This window comes from Theropithecus gelada, chromosome 2, assembly GCF_003255815.1.
Source record: "Theropithecus gelada isolate Dixy chromosome 2, Tgel_1.0, whole genome shotgun sequence".
Classification (NCBI taxonomy): Eukaryota; Metazoa; Chordata; class Mammalia; order Primates; family Cercopithecidae; genus Theropithecus; species Theropithecus gelada.
Window position 1 is genome coordinate 45,739,908 of NC_037669.1, and position 23,101 is coordinate 45,763,008.

General features: G+C 44.2%; 1 protein-coding gene across 2 annotated transcripts in view; it reads right to left on the reverse strand.

Moving 5' to 3' along the window:
• The window catches only part of SLC41A3 (solute carrier family 41 member 3), a 93,172-nt gene that overhangs the window by 60,959 nt on the left and 9,112 nt on the right, over window positions 1–23,101 (reverse strand). Inside the window, exons 1-2 of one of the 2 annotated variants that reach the window (XM_025375410.1) lie at window positions 17,468–17,652; window positions 1,476–1,775 (exon numbers count right to left, since the gene is read on the reverse strand). The exons of the other annotated variant lie outside the window; for it this stretch is intronic. Coding sequence (XP_025231195.1) covers window positions 1,476–1,748 — 273 coding nt within the window. The 5' untranslated portion in view covers window positions 1,749–1,775; window positions 17,468–17,652. Of the gene's footprint in view, window positions 1–1,475; window positions 1,776–17,467; window positions 17,653–23,101 lie in introns of those variants that run through there. 2 annotated transcript variants of the gene reach the window in all.

Genomic DNA, 23,101 nt, shown 5'->3' on the forward strand with positions numbered 1-23,101 from the left:
TGCTTAATATAATGCGTGAGTTTTGGGATAACTTGTTAGGCATCGAGAGAAATTAAATACAATGAAATGCAATTTCCAGCTATCAGATTACTAAAGATCAAAAAGGTTGAAAAAAACCTGTGTTGGTGAGTGTTGGGAACAAGCATTTCCCTTGGTGTGGAGGAAGTACGACATTCTACCACAATGTGGGAATTCAGTCAGGGTGGTGGGAAAAATTATAAAGATAGTTATAGGAAATAGTCACAAACTTTCTTGGAAGGCCGGGGTGTTGCATAGCTTCAGTAAAAGATTTGGCTGAAGGCAGCCTAATCCTCTTTGAGTTGATAGCAGAAGAGCAAATAACAAGGGAATGTGGGGGAGTTTATCTAAATAGCTTGTTTACTCATGTGGTTCTAAGACAAACCTTTGATCATCAGTAGGACTGCTCTCTCTGGTGGAGGGCGACCAGATTAATTACCCACAGGTGTGCTGACTCAAAGCCTTTGTCATTTAATCTGTAGTAAATAAATACGAACTTCCACTGGCTTATGGGGCCATGCTGCAGACTCAGAGCAGAGCCCCTTAGCTGAACTGACAGGCAAAATATCTGGTTAATGTACGTGTCTCATCTGTCGCTGGGTCAGGGTCTGTGGGTTGGAACCCCGCACCACTAAACAAATGATTTGGTGATCTCCATTAAAGCCACAAACGCACATGCTCTTTGCCCAGTAATTCTACTCGCAACAAGTTATCCTACCAATTTATTCAGAGATGTATAAAATGATTTATGTCAAGATGATTCACTGCAGCATTTTTTAAAGTGGTTATAGGCTAAATTATGTCCCTGCAAAAATTCATATGTTGAAGTCCTAGCACCCAGTACCTCAGAATGAGACTGTAATTAGAAACACAGCCTTTAAGAGGTAATTAAATTAAAATGAGGTCATTACGGGGGGCCCTAACCCAATCTGACGGGTCCCTCTTAAGCGATTAGGACAGAGGCATGCACAGAGGAAAGATCACGTGAAGACACAGAGAGAAGGCAGCCATCTGCAAGCCAAAGAGAGAGGCCGCAGGAGAAACCAGTGCTGCCAACGCCTTGATCTTGGACTTCCAGCCTCTAGAACTGTGCAAAAATAAATGTCTGTTGTTGAAGCCCCCCAGTGTGTGGGACTTTGTTATGGCAGCAGTTGTTGACTGACACAGTCAGTCAACTGTGTTAAACTTCAAAGTACATCAGAAGGGAAATGATTAAGTACGTTTTGTTCTACATCAATCATATGGGCTAATAAATTGTCTATTGAAGATTAACTTGGGTTAAATTTACTCTCTGTCACCAGAGACTAAAAGAATCTTGCCCAATACACAGGGGAAAAAAATGGCTTTTTGAGAGGATTGCCCAACAACCTTTAAGCTCGACCTGACGTGCAGCTGCCTACTCTATAGGTGATGTTTGGCAGTGTCCCCCTCCCTGTCCCCATTTAGTTCCCTCTTACCTGGAAATAGTCCAGAAGCATGCCGGCCCAGGACAGCCCCAGGCCCGCAAACATGAAGGGCACGGTCACCTGAAGGCCTATGGACCAGGCGGTCTCCCTGCTAGGCTCAGTCTCCAGTGGCTTGGGGGTCACACTTTGGCTCTCAGGGGCCCTGAGAGCTCCATCTTCTGAGGCTCCAGGGAGTCCTCCTGCACTGAGGGAGTGAGGAAGCCCCAGCTCCCCTGGCTTGCCACAACTGTCCAGCCTCCGCTGCCGGGTCTCTGTCCCATCCATCTGGGCACAGCTGGGTGCCTGGCAGCCCTACAGTGGAAGACACAAAGTTGTAGGGCTGAGTTCCTGACTCCCACGGCGCTAACACCCAAGGAGCCTCAGGCACCTGTCCGGCCCCAGGCCGGTATGGTCCCATCCAACCCGCAGCCCTCACTCAGCACCTGCTCCACCAGACTCCTGCACCCCAATTTACAATAGTTTATTGTTTAATATGCACATGTGTGAGCACAAAACATACAGAAGAGCACAAACATATATGGGCTGAAGTCAGCAAAAAAGGGCCTCTGAAAATTCTCTCTTCCATAAAAGCAATTTTATAAAACAGCAAAAACTGTCAAAATCATTTTTTTCAGAACTCTTACTGATACCAAAGGCTCAAGGCATCCAGGAGTACCTATCCAAGAAAAATTGCTGACTCTCAGCAAGGAAGATCACTTTGTAACATTCAAGCTGCTAGTGACATTCTAACTTGCCTAGTCCCACTACCCTCCCCAGCTCTGCCCTAGCCTTGAAAATGGACAGCCCACAATTGCAGTGAGAGCCAGCAGCCTGGAGGGTATGACAAGGCTGGAGTTCTTTCAAGTCCCCATGCCCAAAAAATTATTTTTTGACCGATCTGGAGATCCCTGGAAGACCCCACTTAGAGGGCTGTCTGTATTTAACCCCACTTGGAGTTCACCTGGTGCAAAACCTTTTACCCTGGGAGAAGTTAGTAGAAAACAATTACAGGCACAGTGGCTACTAGCTGGGGTGAACAACAGAATAATGAAAACATTTAAAGGAAAAGCTGAGGAAGGGGATGTCAACAGGGGTTTTGAAAAATTCCTGCACACTCTGGGAATCTATTAGGTTGGTACAAAAGTAATTGCAATTTTTGTTATTACTTCTGATGGCAAAAACTGCAATTACTTTCACACCAACCTGACAGCAGGCCACCAATACATAGTGCCACACTGGTGGCTAGGAACACACTCAGGAAATTCCTAGGAAGGCCCCAAGTTTGCACCTCCTGGACACTCCGCACAAGCAGCAGGTAAAGGCTGCGGAGGCTCTGGCGAGCACCAGACTGGATGTGCCCAGTGTGCACACAGAGCCCCTGAGTAAAGACTGGGAGGCACACTCATTCCTGGCACAGAGTTCCAGGCGTGGAGTTCAAGGAAATCTGTAACTGGTCATCAGCTGGCACTGAGCAGAGATTTCCATGGCCACATACAACAGAGAATGGAGGATGTTTACAGGATTGGTCCAGAAAAATCACTATACAAACAACAAACAACAAGCAGCAACAGCAAATCCAGGGGAGGGGGGAATCTCATTTCCACACCTGTCATGTTATATACTGCTAAAGGTCTAGCTTCCAACAACAAAAATGAGACATGCCAAGAAATAACAAAGTATGGCCCATTAAAAAAAATTAATAGTAACTGTCCCTGAAGGAGGCCAAAACTTTGAATTGGCTGTTTTAAATATGTTCCAAGAACTTAAGAAACCATACTGGAAGAAGCAAAGGAAAGCTTCAGAATGATATCTACTCAAATACAGAATGCCAATACAGAGATAAAAATTATTTTTAAAAATAACCAAATAGAAATGCACTAGTTTTAAGGTACGAGAGCTGGAATGTAAAATTCCCAAGAAGAGCTAACGGCTGATCTGAGCAGGGGGAATATAAAGAATCGCTGAACTGAAACAAGAGAGATTATTCGGTATGAAGAACGAAAATGAAAAGGAATAAAGAAGAAGAAACAGGACCTCCGAGAACTATGGAATAATATAACAATATAAATGTTGAAAAGGGGGGGCCGGGCGCGGTGGCTCAAGCCTGTAATCCCAGCACTTTGGGAGGCCGAGACGGGCGGATCACGAGGTCAGGAGATCGAGACCATCCTGGCTAACACGGTGAAACCCCATCTCTACTAAAAATACAAAAAACTAGCCGGGCGAGGTGGCGGCCGCCTGTAGTCCCAGCTACTCGGGAGGCTGAGGCAGGAGAATGGCGTAAACCCAGGAGGCGGAGCTTGCAGTGAGCTGAGATCCGGCCACTGCACTCCAGCCTGGGCGACAGAGCGAGACTCCGTCTCAAAAAAAAAAAAAAAGAAAAGGGGGAAGGCAGAAAGAATATTTAAAAAACAAAGGGCGAAAACTTTCCTGACTTCATAAAACATTAATTTCCACATCCAAAGAGCTCCACAAATTCCAAGTAGAATAAACTCTGAGAGAGCACACCAAGACCTGCCAAGAATCTTAGAAACAGGAAGAGAGCAGCAACTCATCATGTACAAGGGATCCTCTAGAGCAGGGGTCCCCAACCCCTGTTGGGAACTGGGCCACACAGCAGAAGGTGAGCGGCTCCTGGCAAGCAGCACTGCCTGATCAGCTTCTCTCTCCTGTCAGATCAGCGGCAGCATCAGATCCTCATAGGAGCTCAAACTGTATTGTGAACTGCGCAAGCAGGGGATGTAGGTTGTGTGCTCCTTATGAGGATCTAATGCCTGATGAAGAGGTGGAACAGTTTGATCCCCAAACCAGCGCCTCCCCTCCGCCCCAGTCCATCGAAAAATTGTCCTCCACAAAACCAGTCTCTGGTGGCAAAAAGGTTGGGGATCACTACTCTATAAGATTAACAGCTCATTTTTGATCAGAAATAGAAGCCAGAAAGCAACAGGATCGCATTAAAGTGCTCAAAGAACAAAAGCTGTCACCTAAGAATTCTTAACTAGCAAAATTATCTTTTCAAAGTAAAGAATAAATTAAGAGATTTTCGGATAAACAGACACAGAGCATTCGTCCCCAGCATACCTGCCCTAAAGGAAACACTAAAGGGAGTCTTTCAGGCCAAATTACCATCCTAGACTAAGGCTGGAATCCAAGACCTAGGCTTGAATCCACACAGAGAAAGGAAGAGCATCGGTAAAGGTAACCACCTAGACAGATTTTTTTTAAAGTATAAACACATTTTTGTTAGTAACTCTTTTTACTCTTATCCAATTTAAAGACAACTATGTATATCAAGTTGGAATTAAGTTGTTGTTGATCCAAACAAGATTATTATAAACCAAGGTGCTGATTGTAACCCTCAGGGCAACCACTAAGAAAAAAAAATGTAAAAGAAGTAACAAGTGAATAAAAGTGATACACTAGGGAAGATCTACTTCATACAAAACAATGTAGTAATGGGGAAACAGGGAAAAAAGACATTAGACATATAGAAAACAAATGGCAAAATGGCAGACACAAATCCCATCTTATCAATTATTACATTAAGTATATATGGATAGGTTGGAAGTAAAAGGATTTAAATAAATATACCATGCAAACAGTAATCAAAAGATAACTGGAGTGGCTTTAATACTATTAATAGTACCAGGCAAAATAGACATAAAGACAATAATTCTTACTACACACAAAGAAGGATATTTGATAATGATAAAAGGGTCAATCTATCAAGAAGCTATAACAATTACAAACACACATGTGCCTAACAACAAAGCCCCAAAATACACAAAGTAAAAGTGGCAGAATTGAAGGAAGAAAAAGACAATTCAATAATAATAGTTGGACATACCTCACTTCCAATAATTGATAAAGCAATTTGACAGAGTATCAACAAAAGAAAGAGGACTTCAACAACATTATAGACCAGTAAGACCAAACAAACACATCTATACAAAACACTCCGTGCAACAATAGCAGAATACTTAATCTTATCAAGTGCACATGGAACATTTTGCAGGCTTGATCTATCTTAGGAACAATAACTTCAATAATTTAAGACTGAAATCATACAAAATATGTTTTCCAACCACAACAAAATAAAATTAGAAATCAATAACAGAAGGAAATCTGGGAAATTCATAAACATGCAGAAATTAAACAACATATTCCCCTTTTTTTTTTTTTTTTTTTTTTTTGGAGACAGGGTCTCTTTCTGGCACCCAGGCTGGAGTGCAGTGGTATGATCACAGCTCATTGCAGCTTAGACCTCTGGGGCTCATGCAGTCCTCCCATCTCAGCCCTCCAAGTAGCTGGGACTAGAGGTGTGCGCCACCACAACCAGCTAATTTTTAAAATTTTTGTAGAGATGGGGTATCACTGTGTTGCTCAAGCTGGTCTCGAACTCCTGATCTCAAGTGATCTGCTCACCTCGGCCTCCCAAAGTGCTAGGATTATAGGCATGAGCCACCAAGCCCAGCCCATACTCTTAAATAACTAATGAGTCAAAGACAAAAATCACAAAAGAAATTAGAGATTTCTTTGAGATGAATGAAAATGAAAATACAACATACCAAAAAATTATGGCATGTGTTAATGCAGTGCTTAGAGGGAAGTTTATAGCTATAAATATCCATTTCTTTAAAAAGAACAAATTAATAAATCAATCTTCCACCTTCAGATGAAAAAGAGGAGCAAACTAAACCCAAAAAAAGGAGAAGGCAGGAATTATACAGATTAAATTGGTAATAAATGAAAGAGAATTGTAAAACAAAACCAAAAAAACCCCGCAAAACCAAAAGTTGGGTCCTTGAAGAGATCGACAAAAGTGACAATCCTTTAGAGAGACTGATGAAGAAAAAAAGAGAGAAGGCTCAAATAGTTAAATTAAGAATGAAAGAGGAAACATCATGACCAAAACTAAACATAACTATAAGAGAATATATGATTAATTATAAGCCAACAAATTGGAAAAGCCACCAGTCAGAGTGGCTATTATTAAAAAGTCAAAAAATAACAGATGCCAGTGAGGTTGTGGACAAAAGGGAATGCTTATACACTGCTTGTGGGAATGTAAATTAGTTCAGCCATTGTGGAAAGCAGTGGGGGTGATTCCTCAAAGAACTTAAAACAGAAGTACCATTCAACCCAGCAATCCCATTATTGGGTGTATACCCAAAGAAATATAAAACATACTACCGTAAAGACACATGCACAGATATGTTCATCACAGTGCTATTCACAATAGCAGAGACATAAAATCAGCCTAATGCCTAACAACAGAAGACTGAATAAAGAATATGTAGTACATATGCCCATGGAATGCTATGCAGCCATGAAAAAACGAGATCATGTCCTCTGCAGCAACATGGATGGAACTGGAGGCCATAATCCTAAGCAACCTAATGCAGAAACAGAAACCAAATACCACATGTTCCACTTATAAGTGAGAGCCACACATTGGGTACACATGCATATAAAGAAGGGAACAAGAGACACCATGGCCTACTTGAGAATGTAGGGTGAGAGAAAGAGGATCAAAAAACTACCTATCTGGCCAGTTGCCGTGGCTCATGCCTATAATCCCAGCACTTTGGGAGGCTTTGCAGCACTTTGGGAGGATGTTACGAATACAGACACAAAATCCTCAGCATAATACTAATAAACTCAAGCCACTAGTACATACAAAGACTTACAATAGAACCAAGTGGGATTTATTTCAGGAATGTAAAGTTGGTTTAACATATGAAAATCAATGTAATACACCAAATTAATATAATAATAGGGAGAAAACAGTTAAACAGACACAGAAAAAGCATTTGGCAACATCCAACACTCTTTCATGATAAAAACACTTTAAAAAGTTAGCTTTGGGTTTCTCATAGATGCCCTTAGTCAGGATGAGGACATTCCCTTCTATTCCTAGACATTAAGATGAGAATTCTTACCACAGACAAAGAAAGTTATTTGATAATGATAAGAGGAATAGAAGGGAATGTCCTCATCCTGATTAAAGGCATCTGTGAGAAATCCAAAGCTTAGCTAGAGTCTGAAAGCTTTCCCAATAAGATTAGGAACAAGACAAGAATCCCTGTTTTTGCCAATTCTATTAAACACTGTACTTGAGGTTCTAGCCAGCAGAGTTCAGCAAGAAAAAGAAGTAAGAGGTATCCAGCTTGAAAAGAAGAAGTAAAACTACCCCTGTTTACAGATGACATAATCTTATACATAAAAAATCGTAAGGGATCCACATACACGCAAACTATTACAGCCAGTAAACAAGTTCAGCAAGGTGTAGGACTGGAGGACACAGGTCAATACACGAAAGTCTGTTTGTTTGTTTTGTTGTTTGGGTTTTTGGGTTGTTTGGTTGTTTTTGTTGTTGTTTTGAGACAGGTTCTCACTCTGTCACCCAGGCTGGAGTGGAGTGGCACGATCATAGCTCACTGCACCTTCAACTTCCTAGGCTCAAGTAATCCTCCCACCTCAGCCTCCTGAGTAGCTGGGACTACAGGCATGTGCCACCATACTTGGCTAATTTTTTAAATTTTTTGTAGACAGGGTCTTGCTATGTTGCCCAGGCTGGTCTCAAATTCCTGAGCTCAAACGATCCTCCCACCTCAGCCTCCTGAGCAGCTGGGACTACAGGTATATGCTATCATGCTCAGCATTTTTTTTTTTTTTTTTTTAAAAAGAAATGAGGTCTTGCTATGCTGCTCAGGCTGGTCTCAAATTCCTAGGCTCAAGTGATCCTCCTGCCTCAGCCTCCCAAAGTGCTGGGATTAGAGCTGTGAGCCACTGTACCCATCCAGTTTTATTTTTATACTCTAATAATGAATAATCTAAAACTAAATAAACAATTGCATTTGCAATAGAAATGCAAGAAATGAAGAAAGCTTCAGAACAAATTTAACAAAAGAAGTGTAAAACTTGTACCCTGAAAACTACAAAACATTGATCTCCAGGTTTAATACAATCCCTATTCAAATTCCAGTAGTCTGTTTTTTTTTGTTTTTTGTTTTTTTTTCTTTCTTCTTTTTTGGAGAAAATGACAAGGTGATTCTAAAATGCAAATGGAAGTGCAAGGGAACAGAAAATCCTAAACAATTCTGAAAAAGAAGAATGAAGTTGGAGAACACAGACTTCCTAATTTCAAAACTTATTGTAAAACTTGGTATTGGCAAAGAATAGAAATATAGATTAATAGAACAGAACTGAGAGTCTATAAATAAATTCATGCATCTATGGCCAATGGATTTCTGACAAAGGTATAAAAACCATTCACTGGGGAAAGAGTAGTCTCTTCAACGAATGGTGCTGGACAACTGAATATTCACATGCAAAAGAATGAATTTGAATCCCTACCTCAAACCACATACAAAAACTAACTCAAAATGGCTTAAAGAATTAAACATAAGAGCTAAAACTACCTAAAACACTTAGAATGAAATACAGGTGTAAATCTCAGGGACTTTGGATTAGGCAACAGTTTCTTAGATGTGATATCTGAAGTACAAGCAACCAAAGAAAAAATTGACAAATTGGATTTCATAAAAATTTGAAAGTTGCGTTTCAAAGAACACTCTCAAGAAAGTAAAGACAATCCACAAAATGTGCAAGTATTTGCCATTATATTAATGAGGGTTTAGTATCCCAAATACATAAAGAATACTTACAATTCAACAATAAAAAGACACACCAATTTAAATGACAAAGGAATTGAACAGACATTTCTCCAAAGATGTACAACGGCCAATAAGCACATGAAATGATGGCGTCACTTAACATTAAAAGTGCTCAGCTTCACTGTTAGAAAAATGCAAATCAAAACCACACTAAGATACCACCTAACATAATGTTGTCAAGGTTCATCCATGTTGTTGCATGAATCAGTACTTCATTCCTTTTTACAGATGGGTAATATTCCATTGTATGGACATATCCTATTTTGCTTACCCACTAATGAGTGACAGACATTTGGGTTATTTCCACTTTGGGGCTACTACAAATAATACTCCTATTATTCATGTACCAGTCTTTGTGTGAATATGAGTTTTCTGTTTGACTGAACTGTACATTTAAAAGGGGTGAATTTTATGGTATGAAATTTATATCACAATAAAAAATTATGAATCATTTATATTATTAAAGCAAGAACCCTTACACTCCCACTAAGTTCAAGAAGCAAAGCATGACCAGCCTCTCCACTCTGAGCCCCTCTCTGATAACAACTCATCCCTCCCTACCAGAGGTGACACTAGCCTCACTCTGGGGATGACCATTCCTTGGTCTGTTTTATTTTTCCTTTAGTTTTACAATGTGTGCAGCCCTAAGTGTTACAGCTGAGTTTTGCCTACTTTGCGACTTAGATCAACAAAGTAACACTCCACAGATTCTTTTCATGTCCAGTTTCTTTCACTTGACATTAGGTTTCTGAGATTCAGCCATGCTGCTGAATCTATTTTACTGCTGTAGAAAACTGAACTGTATGACTGCCCCACAATCTCTTCATCTATTCTATAATCAATAAACCACCTCAGCCGCCTTTCCTTTCCAAAATGAAAATAACAGGATTTTTTTTCTAATTACAAAAGTGACATGTGTTAATAAAAAATATAATTTAGACAATACAAAATAATATAATGAGGCTGGGCATGGTGGCTCACCCCTGTAATCCCAGCACTTTGGGAGGCCAAGGCCAGTGGATCACTTGAGGCTAGGAGTTTGAGACCAGCTTGGCCAACATGGTGAGACCCCATCTCTATCAAAAAATACAAAAAATTAGCCAGGTGTGGTGATGCACACCTGTAGTCTCAGCTACTTGGGAGGCTGAGGCAGGAGAATCACTTGAACCTGGGAGGCGGAAGCTGCAGTGAGCCGAGATCACACCACTGCACTCCAGCCTGGGGGACAGAGTGAGACTCTGTCTTAAAAATAAATAAATAATAATATAATGCAGTTTAAAAATCACTGACAATTTCACTATTCCAGTGCAAGTCTAGTGTATATCCTTCCAATGTTTACACACAGACACAGGTCCACAAACTCACTGTGTTTTTTTTTTTAAATCCATGTTCTAGATCCTGGATTTTTAAAATTTGATAGAATGTATACATCTCTGGCCCCTGTTCAGTAAGATGTCTGCCTGCCTGCTTGTCATCCTTGCTTGTCAATCAGTTTCAGGCAAGGAATGAGGTGGTAGGCTTACGCCACCCAACTGCTGGTAAAACATTTTCCCATGTAATCTATGGATTCAGGAGGAGCTGATGGAAGAACTGAACAGGGATGTGTGTCCTGCGCTGTGCCTTACAGCAGGGAGAAGCGGAGGGTCACGGCACCTCCTGCATCCTCAGTGCTTCCTTCTCAGGGGCCTGAATGGAGCAGGTAGTGAGTTAGCAAAGGAGCAGCCGGCCTGGGCGACCATGACATGCAGTGGGGACAGGGCACAGGGAGGCCTCTCGAGTCGGCAGCACTCTCAGCGGTAGGAACGGTGCCCCTCATCCAGCCCAGAGAACCTGGGCCCAAGCGGCACCGGTGTGGCTCCAAGAGGCAATGAACAGAGATGGGAACTGCCTACTCCCACCTGCCTCCCACCTCCCTGAAGGACCTGCAGGGGCCCAATGCCAGAGACAGAAAATGCCTCCCTCTCACCACACCAGGCCCCTCCAACTCTCTGCCCCACTCCCACAGGTAGGAATGGCCACCCTCCTGGCTAGGCAAGGCCACTGCTGCATCCCTTAGGTCCTAACAGCAGAACCCATTCCACCTTCCTCATGACCTTCTCGTCGTCAACCTTCTAGCCTGACCCCTCCGGCCAGACCAGCCATTTTCTTTAAATTCCCATCACATCCTCTGTAGCAATGCTGGTAAAACTGAGCCAGGCCCACACTGGAAGCCTGGCCATCATGGAGAGACAGCTAGTGGAGAGGAAAGGAGAGGAGGAGGACTTGGACCCTGCCCACACTGGGAGGAACCTGTACTACACAGAGCTGAGCTATCGGCTGGTTCTCCAGGCCCCACTCTGCTTCTCAGGGTGGCAGCCCCAGAACCATGAGAAGGACGCACGCTTGGCAGAACAGGGTAGGAATCATGGGGTCCCTACAGTGCCAGATCCCTAATCTTTTCCAAAAATAACAGACACAGCTACTGATGACCTGTGCAGTATGGCTTTACCTCCTTTAATCCTCACGGGACCGTGGGAAGGCTAGCTTATTACTGACCACTTTACACAGAAGAGGAAACAGAGGATTAAAAGAGACCCCTACTGGAGTCCTCTCAAGGGGTCGCACCTACAAGGAACCCCTCTCTCCCGCCTCCTCAGTTTCTCCCCTCTACCTCTGTGGGATCATCTGATGAGAACAGAAACTTGCTCTAGGATCTGCCTCTATAAACCCAGCCTTGACCTCAAGCTAGCTCTCACTTCATTCCCCTCCTTCTCTTAATGGCAAAAAAAATTATACAAAGAATCATGTCCACAGTGTGTTCTCACCTCCCCTCCTCTTCTCCTGATGCAAACTGTTCTTGCCAAGGTCAGCGGTCACCTGAGCAATGCTACAGGCACCCAGATGCCCAAGGCTTATGGACAGGAACAAAGAGAGGTTAACTTTTCCTGGCTCCCTCTGCCAGAAAGGCAGGGCTTGGATGTCCTGATCAACCAGGGAAGTGGACAGTCGGAAAAAATTTTGAACCTAAATCAGGGATTTAAACTCCTTAAGGTAAGGGAAACACACACATACACACACACACGTGCATGCACACGCATGTGCACACACAGACACACACAAAATCAGGGATTCAAATTCCTTAAGGGTAAGGGACACACACACACACATACACACAACTGAAAGCAAAAATCAGAGGGGAAAAATGATTACTTTAGCTACATCAAAGTTTAAATATTCTGTAGGACAAAACTTCTAAATAAAATTTAAAAGCAAGCAAAAGCCTAGGAGATAATAGTTGGACCCAATACAAGAGACAAAGGATAAGTGCACAAAAAAGAATGAAGAACTCCTACAGAGAAAACCATGGAGAAACTGACACAGGATGGGAACAAGAGCTCAGCTGGAGAAACACAAAGGAAGCCTAGACAGCCACCTGAGAAGGTGTTAGGGAAATAAAAATGAAAGCCGATGGAAAGATACATTATGCTTGAGGAATGGAAGAATTTCAATGAAAATGACAATTTCACCCAAAGCAATTTACAGAATCGCACAATCATTACCAAAATACCAATGTCATTCTTCACAGAAATAGAAAAAAACAATTCTAAAATTTACGTGTAACTACAATAGACCACAAATAGCCAAAGCAATCCTGAGCAAAAAGAATAAAGCTGGAGCCATCATAGCAACTTCAAAATAAACTACAAAGCTATAGTAACCAAATCAGCATGGTACTGGCAGACACATAAGCCAATGGACAGAAGAGAGAACCTAGATATAAATCCACACACTTACAGCCAACTCATTTTTGACAAATGCACAAGAAACATACTCTGCGGAAAGGAGAGTCTCTTCAATAGATGGACTGGGAAAACTGGATATCCATATGTGGAAGAATGAAACTGGACCCCTATTTCTCACTATATTAAAAAATCACATCAAAATGGATTAAACGCTTATATGATTTAAAACCATGAAACTACTAGTAGAAAATATTGGGCAAATTTTGCAGGACATCGGTCTGGGCAAAGACTTTTTGTGTAAGACCTCAAAAGCACAGGCAACCAAAGCAAAAATAGACAAATGGGATTACATCAAGCTAAAAAGTTTCTGCAAGGCAAAGGAAACAATCAACAAAGCGAAGAAACAACGCACAGAATGGGAGAAAATATCTGAAACCACTCATCTGACGAGGGATTAATAACCAGAATATATAGTACCAGGAATTCAAACAACTCAATAGCAAAAAAGAAAAAAGAAAAAAAAATCCAATTAAAATATGGCCAAAAGATCTGAATAGACATTTCTCAAAAGAAGACAAAAATGGCTCACATATATGCAAAAAGTACTCAACATCATTAATCATGAAAGAAATGCAAGTCAAAACCACAATGAGATATCATCCCACCCCATTTTAAATGGCTTTTGTAAAAAAGACAGGGAATAATGGACACTGGCAAAGATGTGGAGAAAGTATTCCTTGTACACTGTTAGTGGGAATGTAAACTAGTTCAGCCACTATGGAGAACAGTATGGAAGTTCCTTTGAAAACTAAAAGCAAGCCAGATGCGGTGGCTCACGCCTGTAATCCCAGCACTTTGGGAGGCCGAGGTGGGAGGATCACTTGAAGCCAGGAGTTTGAGACCAGTCTGGCCAACATGCTGAAATTCCATCTCTACTAAAATACAAACAATTAGCTGGGTGTGGTGACACACGCCTGTAGTTCCAGCTACCTTGGGAGGCTGAGGCATGAGAATCACTTGAACCCAGGAGGTGGGGGTTGTAGTGAGCTGAGATTGTGCCACTGCACTCCAGCCTGGGCAACAGAGCGAGACTCCACCTCTGAAAAAACAAAAACAAAAACAAAAACAAAACCCCTAACAACAGAACTACTGTATGATCCAGCAATCCCACTCATGGGGACATATCCAAAAGAAAGAAAACCAGGATATTGAAGAGATATCTGTACCCCATGTTTCTTGCAGCACTATTCACAATAGCTAAGATATGGATCAACCTAAGTTTCCATACCAGATGAAAGAATAAAGAAGATGTGGTACATATACACAATGGAGTACTATTCAGCCATAAAGAAGAATGAGATCCTGTCATTTGCAACAACATGGATGGAACTGGAGGTCATTACATTCAGTGAAATAAGCTGTGGACAGAAAGACAAACTTCACATGGCCTCACTCATATGTGGGAGCTGAAGGAGGGGATCTCAAGGAGGTAGAGAGTTCACTGCTTACTAAAGCCTGTCAGGGGACAGTGGGAAGAAGGGAGGGTGGTTAATGGCTAGAAATACATGGTTTGATGGCAGAAATAAGAAATAGTGTTTGATGAATCAATAGGGTGACTATAGTTTACAATAATCTATTTTATATTTCAAAATAGCTATAATTCAAATGTTTCTGGAATAAAAGACCAATCTCTAAAATGATGGATGTCTACATTGCACTGATTTGATCTTTACAAGTTACATGAATGTGTTAAATTATCACAGACACCTCAAAAATATGTACAACTATTAGGTGTCAAAAAAAATTTTTAAATATAAATAAATGAATGGTGTGAGGCACCTCACCTCACTACCACTAGGGCAAGGGGTGGGCAGAAGGGCCTGGAACATAGCCACAGGGCTCTGGGTCTGCCCCTGCCAGAGGCAACTGGGCAGTGACCACTCCAGGCCACACATCCTCACTCAGCCCCAGTCCTGGTGAGTCACTTACACATGTGCCTGAGGAAGTTAACCCAAGAGTGCATAGCCACTATGCCTGGTGACAGCAAACACCAGAGTGGCAGGTGCTGGCGCAGCCCTGATCCGTGATTTGTGCTGGGAACACGCATGCAGCTGGACCTAGAGAGCCCCAGCCCTGGGTCCACCCTCACTGCGCATGGTACCAGAGGAGGGCCTGGCCAGGGTAACCCGGGAGCAGGACCCAGCTGGTGTCAGCACCAGTCATTCCCGCCTGCTCTGTGCCCCTTGCAGGGTGGGGGATCTCACTGCTGTGGACATGGCCAAAGGCCCCTGAGCTCCACCTGAACGTTGGAGTGTTTGCAAGGAGAACATGCTCCAATGTCCCTGTGTCACTGCCAGCTTGTGCAGATTAACAACCGAGCACAGGCTGTAGTAGGCTTCTGTGGGTAAGTAGGCTGTGGACCAGGAAACCTCTCATCCCAGAGCCCCAGGGAGAAGCCAAGATGTCAGTGGAGGCATTGCCTCCAAGGTCCCCACAGAGGACATCGGGCAATGTCTGCACATAGTTTTGGTTGTCCCGACAGAGAGGGTGATACAGGACAGCCCCCCACAACAAAGAACTGCCCCACCCCAAATGTCAGTAGTAGGGAGGCTGAGAAACCCTGCCATGGGGCAGTGGTCAGAGACCCTTGTGCCTTGAAAGGTGCTGGGCAGGACAGGTAGTGGCCCACCTGGGGCCACAGGTCAGAGCCGCGCCTGAGTCTGAGGCTGCCCACCCTCCCAGCTGCCAGCATGGGGTTGGGGCGTGTCCGCCCCCATCAGACTGAAGAGGAAACGGATACTCTATCACTCAGAAGCATCCCTGTGTCACCCTGTGAGGCTGGCCTTGGACCCAGGACTCTGGGCGCCCAGTCAGCACCCCAATGTGAACACATCCTGCCCTGGGGCCTGGTCCCAGCAGCTTACACAGACCAGGGCTCGCCCAAAGGCAGGCAGGCAGGGCCACTGCTGACCACGCACCTGGCTGGTCACGATTCTGGAACTAATGGTTTCTGCCTGGCAGGGAGGCCGCCAGGGCCTCTGGGCTTCACCCCTCCCTACCTTCACAGGGGACCTCGCCTCAGTGGGAATGTTCTGGAGCCATAACCCAAGGTTGGAATCCCAGCTCCTCCCCTTTCTAGGTCTGTGACCTTGGAAAAATTAAACTTTCTGTACCTCCGTTGCCTAATCTGCGAAATGGGGTAATATTACCTACTGTATAGGGCTGTGAAGATTAAATGGAGTTATGCATTATCATCACAGGGCACCTGGCCCATCTTCACCCTCAGTTCATACTCCTCAAAGCCCTAAGGTTTCACATCAATGGTCAGAACCACCAGGAGGGCCTGCTAAAGACAAGTATGGGGACCCACCCGCAACGTTTAGGATTTAGAAGGTCAGGGTGGGAATGGGGAACCCGCATTTCTAGCAGATCTCAGAAGGCAGTGCTGCTGGTCCTGCGACCACAGTTTGAAAACTACTGGTGTAGCGCCGGGCGCGGTGGCTCAAGCCTGTAATCCCAGCACTTTGGGAGGCCGAGGCGGGCGGATCACGAGGTCAGGAGATCGAGACCATCCTGGCTAACATGGTGAAACCCCGTCTCTACTAAAAATACAAAAAACTAGCCGGGCGTGGTGGCGGGCGCCTGTAGTCCCAGCTACTCGGAGGCTGAGGCAGGAGAATGGCCTGAACCTGGGAGGCGGAGCTTGCAGTGAGCCGAGATCGCGCCACTGCACTCCAGCCTGGGTGACACAGCGCGAGACTCCGTCTCAAAAAAAAAAAAAAAAAAAAAAAAAAAAAAAAAAAAGAAAACTACTGGTGTAAAAGCCTTCTAAAAAAAAGTGGGATTTGATCACTAGCTATATGGAAAACTGGAAAAAAGAGGAAAAAAAGAAAAGAAAGAAAATAAAAGAAAGGGAAGGAAGGGAAGGAAGGGAAGGAAAGGAAGGAAAGGAAGGAAGGAATTTCAAAGAGACCTATCCCACCGGCTCTCCTGGATGGAGAGAGTGTGGGACTTTGAGAGAGACTCCCGGCTGGGCATCCCAGGAGGTTTTCTTCACCCGAGTTTTGCACCAAGCCCACACAGGACAGTGGGCTGAGCCTGTGGCGGAGGCTGGCGGGAGGTCTGGTTGAGGCAGGGAGGGTTTCCCTGTGCGCGGACGCTGCAGGAGTCACGCGTGTGACATCCAACCAGGAGCAGTGCCCGGAGCAGGCCAGGAAGAAGACGGGGCCGCTGAAAGCACACCGCGGCGGTGTGGGGAACGGCCTCAGACACCTAAGGGTAGGACCGGCCCGCTGCCCCGCGACCCCCAGCGCCTGGGTCCTTTCCCGGCGTCCCCCAGGCGTGGCCCCACCCCGCCCCAGGTCGCCCCTCCGACCCCTTGGGTTTACCTCATCTCCCGCGCGCCTTTCCCTCCCCGCGTCCCCCGAACCCCGACCCCCCTGGCTCCTCCTCCCGCCCGGGCCCCCAGGGCCGGCGCCCGGCTCACCCGCCTCCCGCGCACCCCCTCCCTGGCGCCTTCTCCCGCGCGCCTCCCCAATCCCCCTTGGGCCCCAGCTGACCCCACCTTCCGCCCCAACCCCGCCCGGAGCAGGGCTGCGCCTACCGCGTCCCATCCAGGCGGCGGCGGGAAAGAGGCGGGCCGAGGACGCAGGAAGCAGGAAGGCCGGGCGTCCCTGGCTCCGCCCCGGCCGGGCGGCAGGACCTTGGATGACCTGGTGCTCGGGGACTGCAGCAGACGCCCCACCCCGGCAGCGCAGAGCCCCGCCAGGGGCCCGGGGGGCTGGAAGTGGGGGACCGAAGCTCGCGAGCCCCGGCCCTCCTCGCAGCTGGGGCCCCACTGGCCGCCCCCGCGGGAGGGCTACAGGAGAGGCCCCTGTAGCGCTGCAGGTTTTATTATGGAGCTGTCAAGCTAGAAAGGGTACAGAGAACGGGAACCCACCCGACAGCCAGCTTCCCTTGGAGCCTGCCTTTTGCTTTAAAACAACAGCTGAGAGGTGACAGTGTGCTAACAGCCCTCACTCTCAGCACCTCCTCGGCCTCGACGTCCACTCTGGCGGGGCTTGAGGAGCCCTTCAGCTCGCCACGGCACCGTAGGAGCCCCTCTCTGGGCTAGCTGAGGCCGGAGTGCCTCCCTCTGCTTGCGGGGAGGTGTGCAGGAAGAGACGCAGGCGGGAACCGGGGTTGCTCGCGGGCCAGCGCGAGTTCCGGCGGGCGCGGGTTCGGCGGGCTCCGCACACGTAGCGGCCGGCCGGCGCCGCCGGCCCAGGGCAGTGAGGGGCTTTGTACCCGGGCCAGCAGCTCCGGAGGTTGCGCCGGCTCCCCCAGCAGTGCCGGCCCCTCCGCGCTGCACTCAAATTCTCGCCGGGTTTAGCTGCCTCCCCGCGGGGCAGGGCTCGGGACCTGCAGCCCGCCATGCCCGAAACCGCCCCCCACGCAGTGGGCTCCACCGCTGCCCGAGCCGCCCCGGGGGCGCCGCCCGGTCCGGTCTACTGCTCAGGAGTTGAGGAGTGCGGGTGGACAGCTAGGTACTGATGGGCAGCTCCACCTGCAGCCCCGGTGTGAGATCCACTGGGTGAAGCCGGCTTGGCTTCTGAGTCTGGTGGGGACTTGGAGAACTTTTAAATCTAGCTGGAGTATTGTATGTGCACTAATTAGCACTCTGTATCTAGCTAATCTGGTGGGGACTTGAACTTTTATGTCTACCTAGAGGATCCTAAATACACCAGTCAGCACTCTGTGTCTAGCTCAGGGTTTGTAAATACACCAATCAGTACTCTTTGTCTAGCTCAAGGTTTGTAAGTACACCAATCGGTACTCTGTGTCTAGCTAACTCTGTGTCTAGCTAACCTAGTGAGGACTTGGAAAACTTTTCTAGCACTCTGTGTCTAGCTCAAGGATTGTAAACCCACCAATCAGCGCTCTGTGAAAACGGACCAATCAGCTCTCTGTAAAATGGACCAATCAGCAGGATGTGGGTGGGGTCAGATAAGGGAATTAAAGCAGGCTGCCCCAGCCAACGGCAACCTACTAGGGTTACCTTCCACACTGTGGGAGCTTTATTGTTTTGCTCTTTGCAATAAATTTTGTTGGTGCTTACTCTTTGAGTCCATGCTGTCTTTATAAGTTGTAACACTCACTGTGAAGGTCTGCAGCTTCGCTTCTGAAGCCAGGGAGACCACGAACACACTGGGAAGAAGGAACAAACTCTGGACACACCATCTTTAAGAACTGTTAACACTCACCGCGAGGGTCCTGTAGCGTCATTCTTGAAGTCAGGGAGACCAAGAGCCCACCAATTCCGGACACACAACAACAGCAAAAAGTCTGTGCTTCGTCCCAGACGTGCCTTTCGTTTTCCTTTTTTCCAGACTAATTTTAAAGCATCCCAGTAGATAAATTCTTTACTCGAGTATGTTTAACAATAAGGCCTATTTTTTAAACATTCCCATAGTATTACCACCACACCTAACAAAATTGGCAATTCCCAGTCTGGGCCTGAGGGAGGCTTGATGGTTCACAAGACTTGGTAAACCAAAAAATAATTCTAAGGCACCCCCCGCCCCCAACCACCAAATCATCCAAATGGACTTCCTTCTCAGCCAGGGCTTTTAACCTGAAAGACTGGTTCCGGCCATAAGGGGAAGTAGAGGCCAAACATGCCTCATTATCCTCCTGCATTAACATCAACACAGACTTTACATCTGATAAGAAACATTTTACAGTCTCCTCTCTGAAGCCTCCTACCATATCCAGATGCTTCATCTGCATGATAAAACATTAGTCTCCACAACCTCTTAACCAAGACATTCTTTAATTCCAGGTCTTTGGACAAACTCAACCAATTGTCAACCAGAAAATGTTTAAATTGACCTATAGCCTAGAACCACCCTCCCTCTCTTTGAGTTTTCCTGCCTTTCTGGATCAAACAAATTTATTTCTTAAATGAACTTAACTTGAAGTCTCATGCCTCCTTAAAATGTATTAAACCAAGCTGCACCCCGACCTCCTTGAGCACATGTTCTCAGGACCTCCTGAGGGCTGTGTCACTGGCTGTGGTCACTCATATTTGGCTCACAATAAATCTCTTCAAATATTTTACAGAGTTTGACTCTTTTCATCAACAATAATTTGGCACCCAACGTGGGGCCTCAGAGAAGACTCAGGACCCCAAAGGAGTTGCCTGAACTCGGAGCTAAGATACCAGTGGGGCCCATTGAAGCCTCCCAGACTTCTAGCTTCTCCCCCGCTGGAACTGGTAAGTCCACCTGAGCCCCAGATCTCTCTGGTTGACAGTCCTTGGTTTAGTGTGAGCTGGTTTTTCTCCTAGGAAGTTGTTGTTTAAGGATTCTAATTCTAGTTCAGAGACACATTCTAAAGGGTTTTCTTTATTGCTTTTTCTCCCAAAATTAATCTTGATTCGGCTTGTCTGCGCATTTGTGTGACGAATTGAACTGTTGTTTTCATAGGTAAATGAGAGACTGAGTTTTCTAAGCTCGGAAGAGAAAAGGCATTTGCTCCTCCCAGTCAAAAGTTGCTCCTGGGTGACTGGGGCCTTGTGGGAGTATCTGGGGGGTTGATATCCTATGACATGCAGCAGCCCTACGGGGAAATCCCCAACAAAAATTAATTTTAAAAATAGTTTGTCCAGGAATGCATATAAGGACTGATCACTCATCCTTTTGAGCCCTCTCAAAGGTAATACACCTCTGGAGAGAGAAACTGAGACATGTAAAAGGGTGGAAACGACTCAGTGGTGACACACAGTGGAGTCCTACCCACAAGCAGCACACATTGATCCACCACACAAAAACCATAGGCCACAGCTAAGTTCCTACTTTTAAGAAAAAAAAAAAAAAGTGGGAAACAAGTATTCTAAGAATGAGGAGAAAACAAGGAGAATGATCCCATTTTGGGCACTCTGTTGGTTTTATGGTGCCTCTACTTGCCAGATATTATGTAAAATGGAAATAAAATGATCCTTGTGCACATTTACATTAAGGAAAAGAGCCCTAAGGTTGACCTGTACACCATAGAGTTCCTAAGTACTCTTCTCTGTATTTTCTGCCTGCTTTAAATCTGCTTTTACTTTTCTGCTGAGATAAAAACCACTGTTTGGATCTAACGTTTTTTTCTTTTTTTCTGTTTTCTTTTTTTTTGCAAGCTGGTGAATTTGTATTTATCTCATGGCTAAAGTTCTGAAGTAAAAGCTATAGGATGTGTGTGTGTGTGTGTGTGTGTATTTAAAAGGATTTTATAATAGACTTCTATAATTTTGTTTAATTGGCAGATTAAATCCATTTTAATTTCCCTCTAGCACACCAAACTGTCTCTTGGTACTTTGAGATGCAAATTTTGCTATCTGTTTTTCACCTAAGAGTTCTTTCCTTTAATATGCAAATGTAGGACTATTTAGCTGACAACTGCATAGGGTGATGAAACAGGCTATCATGAATTTAAAAGTCTCAGGAAAGCTGGGTGCGGTGGCTCACGCCTGTAATCCCAGCACTTTAGGAGGCCAAGGCAGGCGGATCACAAGGTCAGGAGATGGAGATCATCCTGGCTAACACGGTGAAACCCCATCTCTACTAAAAATACAAAAAATTAGCCGGGCAAGGTGGCAGGCACCAGTAGTCCCAGCTACTTGGGAGGCTGAGCCAGGAGAATGGCATGAACCCAGGAGGCGGAGCTTGCAGTGAGCTGAGATTATGCCACTGCACTCCAGCCTGGGCGACCGACTGAGACTCTGTCTCAAAAGAAAAAGAAAAAAAAAAAATAAAAGTCTAAGGAAAAAAGAGGTCTTACAAATGTATAAGATGTACTTCTATTGCCATGCCTAATATTCTATGTGTTTATGTGTTGTGTACACAATTTTTCATTACTAAAAATATGTAAAAGAGCTCTACTTAGTTTAAGTAAAAACAAAAGCACTTAAACACTTTATCAAAAAATGCTAATCAAATGCTTTTAAGTTCACATGACAAGTGAAATATTTAATAAATAAGCTGTCTTTAAAATCATTGGTAAAAAAATCAGAAATGTTCTAAGAATTGTTAGTATTTTTGTTTACATTTATTGATCAAGTGGCTTCATGCTTATTCCTTCAGAATAGTATAAGATTAGCCATAGGGTTATGAAACTGTAAAACCAAGCCCAAGACAGAATGATCTTTGCTTTTATAATTTTTGATAAATTAGGCATGGAATATTGTTGGTTTAATGGAAACAGCTAAATCTTGAGTTATTGGTAAAAATACTGTTATATTTAATCATAAGTTCGTTATTGAAGTAAACACCTGAAATTCACAGCTATAAAAATGGTTAACAGGGAAATAATTTAAATAATGACTGTCACAGGTTTTGTTAATAATACAGGTAAACAAATAAATTAATCAGGTAATGGTAATGGAATAAGTGTTTGTAAACAAACTTGTCATATAATTTAGGACCTCAGGTTATTAATAAATGTTAAGTATCTGGGTAATTTCCAATTTAAAAATTACAGGAAAACTTTTTTTTAAACAGTAGATATCTTTTTCTAATTTAGCTTATTTAAAGGTTATGTATAAAACAAGGTCAAAGGAACTAGGAAATAAGAGATATAGAGAAAGATAAGACATAAAGAGGTGATTTTTAGTACAGAAGGCAAAAAGGAAAGTGATCTTATGTAAGAAAGAATCTTGTGTAGTGAATTTGTGTCCTAAAATAAAATGACTAAGTTGTTCAAGAAAGAGAGATATTTAGGACAGAACAGAAAATTTAAGCATGTTGTGAATGGTTTATATAAGTTGTAAGAAGGTTAGTAAAAAGGGATTTGTTTTAAAAAATTGTATAATTCAGTTGGCTATGATTAAGAAGAAATTATAGTAGTCCTTCTAGAGATGAGTCTTTGATATTTAAAAAATACACTAATACAAAACTAAATAATTGGCTAAAACAATATTTTATTACAAATATTGACTTCTTTTTAATCTTTTTAATTTATAAACTCTATAACTCTTTGACATTCTGCAGATTGATATCTCACAAGTTCAGCTCTTTCTCTTTTGAAAAGGCCTTGGATAATAGATCTCTCTTTCACCTTTTGTTGGTTCCTGTAACTTCATAATAGTTACAGGATAATTAACACAATTATCTGAAGGGAGATAACTTTTTTTGAAAACAGGCCAATAAAATTAGATCTTGTAGACCTTTTAATTCTGCATGCCTGTTATATCTTTATCTTTATATGTGTCATGTGG